General features: G+C 37.0%; 1 protein-coding gene across 12 annotated transcripts in view; it reads right to left on the bottom strand.

Moving 5' to 3' along the window:
- Positions 1–455: 455 nt before the first annotated feature.
- Positions 456–12,449, bottom strand: part of grh (grainy head) — a 48,024-nt gene continuing 36,030 nt past the window's right edge. For 8 of the 12 annotated variants that reach the window (XM_065863050.2, XM_065863051.2, XM_017074154.4 and 5 more), the window contains 6 exons: positions 10,623–10,679; positions 9,101–9,199; positions 3,741–4,138; positions 3,430–3,625; positions 2,702–2,766; positions 456–2,447 (listed from right to left, as the gene is read on the bottom strand). In XM_065863050.2, the coding sequence (XP_065719122.2) occupies positions 2,321–2,447; positions 2,702–2,766; positions 3,430–3,625; positions 3,741–4,138; positions 9,101–9,199; positions 10,623–10,679 (942 nt within the window). In that variant the 3' untranslated portion in view covers positions 456–2,320. The remainder of the gene's footprint in view (positions 2,448–2,701; positions 2,767–3,429; positions 3,626–3,740; positions 4,139–9,100; positions 9,200–10,622; positions 10,680–12,449) is intronic. The other 4 variants (XM_065863052.2, XM_017074163.4, XM_017074156.4 and 1 more) reach the window with 2 other exon arrangements.

Here is a 12,449-nt window from a genome sequence, read left to right as displayed (position 1 = left end):
TATTTCACAAATATTTCTCAACTAGAAAAAAAACACAGGATTCCTTAAAATATTTTTCAACATTTTTTTTTTAATGTCTTACCTCTCAACTTAAACTCTACATGAGATCAAAATATTTGTTAGCCTTCTCTACAAGAACTTCACATTCAAGGAAAACTAAATTATCTTTAAAATTTAAAAAAAGGGATACATATAAGAATATGTATATAATCCTTTTAATGCGGTTATGTTATTAAAAACAATCTTCAAAGTTTTTAAAAGTTGTTTTATATAAGATTCAAAAGTGGATAAGTGGATATTTGTAACGTATATCTTTAATTTTTTATATCTTCTTTTATAACACATTTCTTTAGTTTTAGGAAAAGACTTTAAAATCGGTGATTTGTGTCCTGTCTTCATGAAAAATAACCAGCTCCTTTGTTTCGATATACAATCCCTTTTAAAAAAACAATCCATTTACTTTTTGTTCTTTATTTAAATGTTGTGTATTCATTATAATTATATTGTACAATTTGTTTTATTTTGTTTGCTTGTCTCTTTTTATAATTTCTCAAGTTGGACATGCACATGATGGAGTGTCACTTGTTCTCAGTTGCATTTTCACGTTTTTTTTGTGGTTTTTTCGCTTTTCTATTTTTCGCGGAATTGTTTTCCAACAGTAACAAAAAATAAATTATTGGCTTTTAAAATATATGTGTATGTTTTGTGTATACAATATATAGAAAGAGCGTAGAACTTAAGGGTTACGGTAACTAAATGTAAAGAATTATAACATGCCGGCAAGATTTTCGATTCATCATCATTTCATATCCACTGATATCTCTCTTATCTCTTCTCATTTCATATCATAATATTGTGTAATCTTGAATAGTACATTTAGAACTAAGGGCTAAAATTAAAAACAAATTGTGATGTACAACACCGGAAATGTCAAGTGGAAAACGATTTTCCCCCTCACAAGAGAATTATTGGGCAAAAGAAGAAGAAGAAATAGATCATTATTGGGGAGAAGTTAAGGGGGGGGGATTACAATTAATAAACAATTAATAATAATATTGAGCATTGAACTCGTACTGTTCAAAATTGTAGCAATCGATGCGGAGTATTCGTAGTTCCAAGCAAATCTCGCGGTGAAGTCTCTGCTTGAATTCAAATAACATTGTACACAAAACATTTCGTTAATTAAATTAAACTGTTAATTATGGCAAACAAAGATTGTAAACGCATTCGAGCTATGCGACATATTATCCCTATACATATCATATATATCTGTCTCTATATCATACGAATGTTGCGATCCTTTGTGGTGCTACCGTTGATTATCGATTCGTGATTAAATTGTTTTAGTTTTGAATCAACTTTCTCGGCTGATTATTGTTTTTTAGATATTTTTTTTTGTTTTTCAACAAATGCACACAAATGTTTTTAAAGTTGTCTTTTTTTCGATTTTGTTTTTGCCTTAGCTTGGACTTAATTACGATTTTTATCAACATGTTTTATTGCAGAGTGTTCTTATCTCTAGGTGTATATCTAGATTTAAGGATAATTACTTCGAGAGTGTTTTACCAAATAGCTTTTGTTTTTGTTCGTCAAAGTTTTCATCTTTATGTTTTTGTGTACAGAGATCCTAATTATACATAACAGAGAGGATTGTGTTGGGGGAAGGGTAACGAGTTAGTTGTGAAACAGAAATATAGAACAAACGATTTGTGTTTTGTGTGGGTTTTTCAAAAATAATTTTACAATTTATATTCAACAAGTAAAACGCTTAAGCCGAACATACAAATGGATTACATTATTGTCTAAATTTCGTGTAGAGCTAATGGTTCCGTTGGATACACCTAAAAGATAGATTCTGTAACTCTTACTTGCCCTGGACCTAAGGTCTTAGCATAAGCAGGGGAGCGGAAACGAGACTTACTTCCTACTGGACAGACACTGTTGCACTCCGCACATATATATGGTGGGATATATGAGCATAAATACACGGTTACGATTACGATTAGGGCTTACAAGTATCTATAGACATAGCGAGAATGTAAAATTTGATCAAAAAATTTTAGATAATCTCATTGTTGCTAAATAACTAAATCGAATTTTAATCGTATGTATATATATATATCATTTTACAATTATGTATTGTGTTAGCTTGTTTAACTTCCGGTAGCAATTTCCTCGATTTGTTCTCGGGTCCCATTACAACTATGATATTAGACTTAGGCTCTATGGAAAATGGCTTATTGAAACAACTTGTTGTGTCCGTGTTTTGTGTATTTTGAGTGTGTTTTTTGTTTCTGGGGAGCTACCCGTACTGCCAGGGCTACTGATTTGGCAGCTCCGTGAGCGTCACATCGTACAGGTCGTCCTCGATCTGTTGCACCTCCAGCAGGAAGATGTCCTCGTTGCAGTAGAACGATATCATGTCATCGTCAATTTTCGCAGTAATCCTGTAATGATAATAGGCGTTATGTGTTAGTTCTCTGATATATTCCAGATGGTATTTAGTTTTCTATAGATCATCAGTACACCCATGCAAAAAGTTAGCACACGAAATAAGTTAGATTTACTTAGATATATTAGCAATGGCCATAATGATGTGAGGGGAAGGATGCATCCTGGTGTATATTTCTTTCTGTGTGGGTGTATATCTGTGTTTTTTTCTAGCTCACGACGGATCTGTTAGAACTTGCTTACTACTTACCCCTTCTTGTTTGTGCGATAAATGTTATTTATGCTCGTTGTTGAGATTTTGTATTTGTTTTCAATCTGCAATTGAGAAACGAGAGAAATATGATGTTTTGTCTGTTTTGTTTGTTGTTTTCTGTTTGCGACTAGAAATATTTCTCTTATAACTCGCTGGTTTTTCTATGTGTAATTTTGTTCATTTCTGTGGTCAGCCAATCTTTTTTTTTTATATTCAGATTTCAGTGTTCGTTGCTTCTACATAACTTGATATCTTTTTGTGCTTTATAGTAAGTGTGTGGGATGTGTTTTGGAGAACAGATCTTTGGGTCTGCTTGGGTTTTAGCAGGTGATTCAATGCATATACACGTGTCGATGTATATACACACTTTGGATGAGATTTGATTATGAGAAATGGTTCGTAATTAGTTCCAACTACAGGTTACAAATTATCGAATTTCTTCGGGTGAGTAACGATTTATATATTTAGAGATTGAGATGTGGCTGATATTTTTTTAGTTGATTTATGCTTTAGTCTTAGTCGATTAACGATTTTAGAGAGATTGAACATTTTGGCGCTTCATTTGTTTAAATTCTTTTGCAGTAGATCCAATTAGACCAAAATGAACAAAATTACAGAAGAGGTGGTTAAACCATTAGAACGAGTTTGTTTTTAGATTTTGGGACTGGTTGGGTTTTCGGGTAGGGATTTTGGATAGGGGCTGGTGGGTTTTGGTGTGGGCTTACCGCATTTAGAAGGCCGATTGTGGTGGGCGGTACCACATGGAGGGGCGTGTAGACTTCCTCGTTCTCCTGCCGCACATACAACATCACTCGCTCCGAGGTGGGCGGCGTCATCCGGCCGCGTTTCATCGGAGGACCAAAGTCGGTTAGAGGAGTGCTGGTCAGCATGTTCTGGTCCAGTATGTGGTCCTTCTTATCGCTACGTTAGAAAGTGTGAAATTAAGAAAAGAAATATTTTTATTAGTTTTGAACTTTGTTAAAGATTCCCACTCCTTTTTAGGACTATCTATTTTGGATGGACGATTTTTACTCACGTCTGCATGTCGGGCGGAAAGTGGTTGTGGAACTTGAGCGTCGGCGTGGCCACCTTCTGGCCATGGAGCAGGAACGGCGAGGCCCCCTTCAGGTCCGGCGAGTCAGTCTCATGGCCGTAGAAGCTCTGCAAGGACGAGTGCGAGTTGGAGTTGGAGTTGCCGTTGCTCAGGGGGTTGAATGTCATGCCGGAGCCAGCGCCAATGCCCAGCTGACCTACCTTCTCCATGTCCTCGGCGGGCGAGAACAGCACCGGCGGCTTGGCGAAGTCCTGCATGCCGTAGAACTCGGACCGATCCGTCACCGGATGGTACAGCTCGTCCAGCTTCTTTCTGCCCGTAGCTGTCATCTTTCGCTTGGCGGCCCGTCGCTCCTCGTCGCGCGTCTTGCGTTCGGCGCCCTATAATTACAGGAGGGGATTTCATAAGATTGGATTCCGAATTTTACACTGAGCAAATAAGGCTTTGTTATATGTAATAGAATATACTAATAATGTACTATAATATCATTGCTTTCGGCGCCCTATATTTACAGAATGGGATATCATTAGATTGGGTTCCGAATATTACACAGAGAAAATGGAGGAGTAACACACACTTGGCTGTGGTTAATCCGTGGAAAGGTATTTTGATTGTAGGAACACATTTTTATAGTTTGTTCCTATTTTATGTTACTATAAAATATGTTATATTATAATAGAAATACTACTAATGTATTATTATTACAGGAGGGGATACCATAAGATTGGATTCCGAATTTTGAACTGAGAAAATGGAGGAGTAACACACACTTGGCTGTGGTTAATCCGGGGAAAGGTATTTTGATTGTAGGAATACATTTCTATAGTTTGTCACCATTTTATATTACTATAAAATATGTTATATTATAATAGAAATACTACTAGTATATTATAATATCATAAGTTCTTTAAGGGATAATACACAGAGAAAATTCTGACTTTCTCATCTGAGTTGAAAATGTTCTTAAAAATAGAACGACATTTTTAAGTTGAAAATGTTTTTATTTTGCTCGAATCAAGTTGACAAAAGTCTCAACAAATAAACTATTAATTCAGTCAGTGGTGTATACTGATTAAAAAGTTGTTAACTTAACTCAGTTTTACTTTTCTCTTCTCACCATTTCTTTCTAGTATTGAGAACATTGATAAGAGCATTGCTTTTAAGAACAATGTTCTTGGATATTTCTCTCATATGAAGGAATAATTTTTATACACCAAAGGATGCATTTTTTAAAAGTTGTATTAATAGTACAGCCACTAGTTTAATAACTATTAAAAATTGTTAGTTAAACAAATGTTTATTATAATAATAACTATCGCTGTTAAGACTAGTTATTATTATAATAAATACGTAATAAACATTTTAGTGTGATTGCATTAATAGTTGTTTGGTAATCGGCTATGGTTTTTCCAAAAACCATACAAGATTCCGAAGTAATTGGTTTTAAATAAAATACTATATGAGGGTATCCTCCATGTATCGAAAAGGAGTACCATCCTAAAAATGGTACTTTTATATTTGTAATTGATGTTAATGACATATTTGTTACTAATAATATATAAAAATTCAAAAAACAATATCAATTTCCGTTATGCAAACTATAATCTTTTTATGACAACTTAAAAAAAAATTTTAAAAGATGTTAATGACCATTATAGACCATAACAATGCATTAGGATATATTTTGTGACCACTTTTTTGGGGCTTAAGCTTTGGAATTTTCCCGTGCACCGAAGACGCTTCCAGGTGGGTTGCGAAAGTCCCGCTCCCTGCCGAATTCCCACTGCGCAGGCGCACAGGTGCGCACGGGGCCAGCGTGTAATTAGCAATCAATCAAATGCACGGATGCCACCTTTTTTGATATTTCTTTACTTATTAATTAAATTCGTGTATGGCTGGCACTGCCATAAGCTGTTGCAGTTGCAAAAATCGCAGCGAAAAAACCGAGGAAAAATACGACAGAAAAAAAAAGGAGAAAAATCAAAATAGCGAAAGAGAGAAACGAGTTTCTCGCCTGGGGAGCTGCGATGTCGCACAGAGACAAAGCCGCCACCGCAGTGGATTTCTCAGTTGGAGTCTGCAACTGCAGTTCTGCGTCCGTCTGTTGGCCACTTTTGGCAAAATGGTCTACACCGTTAGGGTCAGAGCCGAAAAAAAAACAGAAAAAAATGGGGAAAAAAATGGGTAAAAATGGGTAAAAATTATTATAAAATACTTAGAGATGCAACATAAATATGCATACATAATAAATAATCTGGCGGCGCCCCGAACCATGCAAAAAAAGAGACTTTGTCTGGGCCAGCAGCTGCCCACCTGCTTGTTGCCTGATTGCACACACACACACTGAAAAACACAGAGGTATCTCACGGATACCTATATAATATATAGTCTGTTGGCTACTTTGTCCGCCGGTGATTGCTAGTTTGCGTGTGCAGGCAGATGCAGCATGCATTGCTGTTGCTGCTGTTGCTGTTGCACTTTGCATTTGTAATTAAAAATCAGCAATTGAGCGATGGAAGCTGCTGCTGCTGCTGCTGCAGGAGGGGTTTATTTATAAACAAGGAGGGGGCATGCAGCATCAGCACAGGAAGTGATATGTTGCAGCAATCTACTTGCTGCCTCATATTATGCAAGGATGTCTGTCGCGGTGCCCCGCCCACAGAAAAAACCCCTCCCCCTATTAGGCGGTCTAAAGTTCTTGGCCTTATCACAAAGCATTTTAGCCTAGAGCCATTCATTCGATGTGCCTCACGTGTGTGTGTGTGGTGTGTGTGGCATGTAAATAACTGTATTTTATTACTTTTATTTTATCTTGGCAAAAATATCGCCAAACTGGCAGCGTGCAACGTGCAACAAGCTAAGGCGACGGCGTCTCGAATCGCCCAATGCGGTCAATGCTCGCCTCAGTCTTTCTTGCCCCATCTCCTCCCCTTTCCCCCCCTCGTTTTTACCTCCTTTTTGGAGGCTGTTAATCGACTTCAAAGTATGACGAAGACGGAGGACACCCGACGACCAAGTGGGCTGCCACTTTCTGAAGAGGCGGCCAGGGAAATTACCATCACCATTAGCATTAACGTTAGCTAAATTCTATAATGATTCAACATTGATGTTGATGGAGGAAAATTCTCAAAAACTCAATTAGTTGGACGAGTAAAAAATGGGGTTTAATATACTTGTTCAATTAAATTTATGCACTATCGATATGAAAATATTCCGCATAAAATATGTATAAGGTGCACATTTATTTTATAGAGAAAAGTGACCTAAAATTGTCTAGTAAATGGGGTAAAAAAATAATCAGAAAGTTAATAACTACCATTTTCATAGTTTCTATCATCGAATAATGTTAACTAGATATTGAAAAATTGTATTTTTAAATGTCAAGTATAAAGATAAGAATTATATAGAATGGTATTAAAACAAGTATCTTTAATTAGTTAACACTGTGAACTTATCAGTGTAAAAAAATCTCAGTTATTTTTAAATATGAGCTTTATACATTACATATAATTTCAAACAAAAACCTTTTGAACCGCCCAAACTAATCATTAAATAACCCATAAAAATACCAATGTTACATAAGTTATTTTCGGCACCAATTTTCTGGGGGAAAGTATCTCTCTACCGAAATTCACAAGTCCAAGATGCCAAATAAAAGGGAGAAAAAAACAACAAAATGACAGTTATCCGGCAAAAAGACAAAAGCCTCCCCAAGGTTCCCATTGAGGTTCAACATTGAACAACATGCGGCAGAATTTCTCGCAATTTTGTATCTTCTTTTTGGGCCCTGCCCCCGGGGGCGAACTTAAAGATTCATAATTGGCGACTGTGGCCCAGAGGTGCCAAACGACGGAACTGCAACTGAAACTGCAATTGCAGTGAAATCAAAAATTTTGAAAAATCCCAAAACATACAGAGAAAATAAAGGGAGAGACGTAGGGCCAAAGTAAAATAACGTGGTACGCGAAATTTAATTGATACATTTACCGATAAACACACGCTGGCCTGCAAAAAGGGCCGGCCCCAAATGTGAAATATAAGCCCGACGCGATAGCGATATGGCCGTGACTACGGATCGGTGGATCGCTCGAATCGGGGATCGTGTACAACAGGGCCTTTCCGTACAATAAAAGCCATGTCCAAAACGGAGGAGGAGGCCCAGGGACGAGGATGTGTAATGATATGAGAAAATTAAATTGGAAATCCACGAAATGATTTATTAATAAACCCCATCAAGCGAAAAAGTGAAGGGTTCGCATAAAGGCGAAGGTACAGAGATACGAAACAAGGGCATGGAAAGGATGTGCGGTGTAAATATGTCTGTATGTAGATATATATACATATGTTTGTATATGCTTGTTGGCCATTTACTTTTGGACGCGTTACGCTTTCCACTAAAGGCCAAACTGACTGACGGACAGGCACTGCCGGTGCCCCCAATTCGATAAAAGTTGCAGCCACATCCGAAGGAGAAGCTGCGGCAACAAGTGGCAGGCACACAGATACACACTGCACTGGGAAACTTAATACGATTCCCTTACAGAATTTTAAATAATTTTTAGTTTTAACAAACTAAGCAAACAGTTAAAGGGTAGTCAAAAACAAAGCTAAAATGTTTGATTTTTCAATAGAGAATCAGTTAACTGAAATATTCTAGCCAAAAACAAAATAAATACGTTTGGAAATATTTTTTTAGTTTTCAATTGAGAATAAGATAGGTCCTAATCTCTAGATAGCAATTATTTGGATTTTTAAAATATTTGTATTATTACATTGAACGCACATTTTCTGTTTTAAAAGAAGTCCATATTGTGGAGATTATAAAATGTTTCATAAGTTCTGAAACGGACTGTTTAAAGGTTAGGGATTACTAAGTTCCAATCATAAATTTCAGTCAATTCTTAAAAATGTTTTTATATCGCATAAAATTTTAAAATTAATTAAAAACATATGTATTTTTTTAAAAGAAATTTAAATAATATTCTTTAATAAAATATTAAATACTTCCCAATAAAAGGAACATTTCTTTTTGATAAGACCAAAATACCTAACTATTAAAATATTTATATCATGACCGAAACATGTTGTAATAATTATCTTTAGTATTTTAAATCTCGCTTATCTATTTTAATTCCTCTGTTCTTGAACCTTTTCTGGCCGTGTAGAATACAAACTCAGCAGCACGTAGTCGCTTTTAGTTAGCCCATCAACCTGTTGCACGTGGCAGAGGGAGCCGAAGCCCCATTTGCTCCTGTGTGCGTAATTGCCAGCATAGGGGAACTCACTTAGCTTGGGGATTGGGATTGCGAGCCCCGGGAACTGGGGAGAATGAAATCACTTACCTTATCGCAGAAGACCTTTATCTGACAGTAGCCGCGGTGGAAGACCGTCGCATCTCTGGGGTCCTCGAATGTGTCGATTTGTACGTGCAGCGGCAGGCCCTGCAACAAAGAGAGTCCGTATTAATATCACAATGCCCGTATCATTCAAATTGCCCCGGGGGCAGTTGAGAGTCGCTGCTGCTGTTGCCGTTGCCGCCGGACAGCAATCGAAATCGCAGCAGCAACAGCAACAACTCGCAACTTGCAACTTGCAACAGCTGCAATTAGCCGTTGTCATTTGGGCTGAGAGGGCGTGGCCGGAGCCAATGGGCGTGGCCGGAGTGATGTTAAACTGCCAACATCCGTTGGGCGAATGTGTGTGCAACATGTCGTGGCAAGTGCATAATTTGATTTGCCTATTGCCCACACTCGGTGCCACACGGAGAAAAATACATTAAGTCAAATGCCATATCATAACCTTTCTTTAAAGATACATATTTAAATTATAAATGTTTTGAGATACAAGTTAGAGCTCATTTTTAACACAGAAGTTAAGATCTCTTCAGAAAAAGTTCAATGATCGTTTTTATAGTGTTGAAGAAATTACTTTATGTATCGATCAAATATGAATGAGTAAATACTGCTGTCTTGTAAAAAAAGAATTGAATTATGCTTAAATCAAGTTAAGAATTTATCAAAAAATGTATGTTCTTGAAAAAAAATGGTTAGATGTTCTTAAAATATGGTTAGAAACACAATGTTAAGGATTTAGGACTTAAGGAACTTTTAAAGAACAGTTAGAACTTATTACAAAATGTTATTTATACAATCTAGATCATTTATAAATTAAAGACTCAGAACTATTCAAATTTTTTCGCTGTGCAAGCTCCACTGTACCTGTAGTGCTCTCTTTTAATGAAAAGCAACGAGTTCTGCCTGTGTTTCTGTCAATGAAATATCAGACTTAATGTACGCATTACAACTCTGGCCAGGAGGATGTGCAATCCGCTTTGGCTTGCAGGTGGAAAGGGGGGCTCAGGTGCTCAGGTGAGCGGAGGCAGGTGGCAGGTGGGAGAAGAAGAAGAAGAAGCAGAAGAAATCCCCTGCCTACGTAGCATCAGTCTGACCGTTGTCAAGACGACTGCTCTGAATGCTGATCGGCTCGAAAGGGGGAAAAGAGCCATTCCCCGGGATCTCTGCTTCGATCTGGATCGCTTCTCTGGCCGCATTGATTCGCCATTAACAAGTTGGCATTAAATTGGTTATTACTTAACCCATCAAAGGCAATGTGGCTGAGTTGAATTTCATTTATAGAAAAGTGCGGACAATTATTTTTCTCTGAGAGGCGTATTTGGGTTAGTTGAAAAGCAAGGCAGGTAATAAATAAAACTTACTATAAAATAATTGGACCAAAAAAATGTAAAATAAATATTTAAAATATTATTTATATATTATATGATGCCAATAATATTTTCTCAACTTAAAGACCATCTTAAATTTAAAAATAAATATTAAAATATAGTTTACAAAATAATAAACTCACCTTAACTCCCTTTTGACTGCTGAAATCCGTGCTCAAGCACTGAACCGCAATGTTGATCTGTTTTGGAAAAAAATAAGAAAAATACAAGAAATGATAAAAAAAAAGGAAAAGCCAAGAGAAACAGAGCAGATGTATGTGAGAAATGCCATAAAATATACAAATGTAAACAATTATGAACATAAAAAGAAATTATATCGGATGACAAAAACTGAAATGCGTCTGCTATTAGAAGGCAATTGTTTTCTCTCTATTAAGTCGATGTCCTCTTTATGCCCACGACAGTTTAAAACATTCCAACGCACTCGGAAAGAGCAGAAATGAAGACAAAAACGCTGAAGGAGAGACAATAACAAGGCAATACACAGAGGACCATCTCGACCATGGACCATCTCGAGATGATGATGGCCTGGAGAGGTGGGGAATCGGGGGGCCTTAGAGCCGAGTAACGAGCCAAGTAGAGCCGCGACTTTGTATCGCATCCAATTCATTTTTAGTTCGACTTCGATTCAGTGCAAGGTGTGTGCGTTTGTATCTGTATCTGCACTGCCGTATGCTGTGCATCTGTATCTGTGTGTGCCGCCGAGGCATTTTAAGCATGCCAAGTCCGAGTTTGACTCAAAGTCGGAGTTTGAGTTCAGTTCGCCAGCCAGACAGTCGTTGGACAGTACAGAGAAAAAACAACGAAGAAATAAAAAAATAAAAAAAATAAAAAGAAAATCCATCAACGCAAAAATACCAAAGGAAACAATCTTAATGGTAAAAGTGCAGCAGTCACAGCCGCCACATCCAACAGCCAACAGCCAAACATCCAAACATCCATACATCCACATATTCACATATCCACATCCAGAGACCCGAGATGTGGACGAGCAGTATTTAATGTGAATAATTAGCGGGCGCGTACCATATAAGCGAAAAGCGAGGGGCGAAGCACCTGCGTGTCGGTGCGTACGAAAGTTTTGCCGCTGGGAAAGGCAGTATCTCACAGATACGCCATCCACACACACACACATACAGTCGCAGCAAAAGATGGAGATACAGATGCAGCTAACGGCATAAAACGAAATCGACATTATGCGAGCCAAGTCGAGCCAAGTCCAACCGCCAAGAAAAGGCGACTCTCTCTCCTCGAAGACGATGTCGCTGGGATTAACATCTCAGCGCGTAAACAATTTGTAAATAAAAAGCTCTATCAAATGCCATGTGGGCGGGGGAGAAGGCGGCGGGAAATGCACTTATGGCCAGCCAGTTAATAACTGCTGACCAATTTGGCAGCCTGCACACACAGAAGTCACTGAACTTGAATGAAAATCAATTCGGTTTTGGCATTTGTTTTTCACAATATTTTTCACATTTTTCCTATGGCATTTGAGCCGGGTTAAACGGACACTTGAAGAAACAGTTTCCGCTATTTAATGGTTTTTTTTTTTGACAATTATATGTTTTTATATCTCAAAAAAATGTTCAAGGTTTGAAAACTGAATGTTAGAAATATTGTAATATTTGTAATAAAAGTAATTATCGTTTTGTAGGTATTGAAAAACACCTTATAAGGATGGATTTCATCTTACTTAGAGGAATATTAAAGGAATGCTTTAATATTAAGAGTTTTATTTTTAAATATTATGTATTGGTAGTTTCTTTAAAAGGCATGTAACTTTTCAGATCTTCAATCAATATATCAATTCTAAATGACTGAAATCTGGACCTAATATCTGTCTCTACATTGTATATATCTTTTCAATATATATTCTATATATTCTTTTAAAGAGGATCATTATAATTTATGTGCTTCAATATTAAGGGTATTATTTTTGAATAATATGC

The sequence above is a fragment of the Drosophila suzukii genome, chromosome 2R (assembly GCF_043229965.1).
Source record: "Drosophila suzukii chromosome 2R, CBGP_Dsuzu_IsoJpt1.0, whole genome shotgun sequence".
Lineage (NCBI taxonomy): Eukaryota > Metazoa > Arthropoda > Insecta > Diptera > Drosophilidae > Drosophila > Drosophila suzukii.
This window is presented reverse-complemented; position numbering and strand designations above follow the sequence as displayed.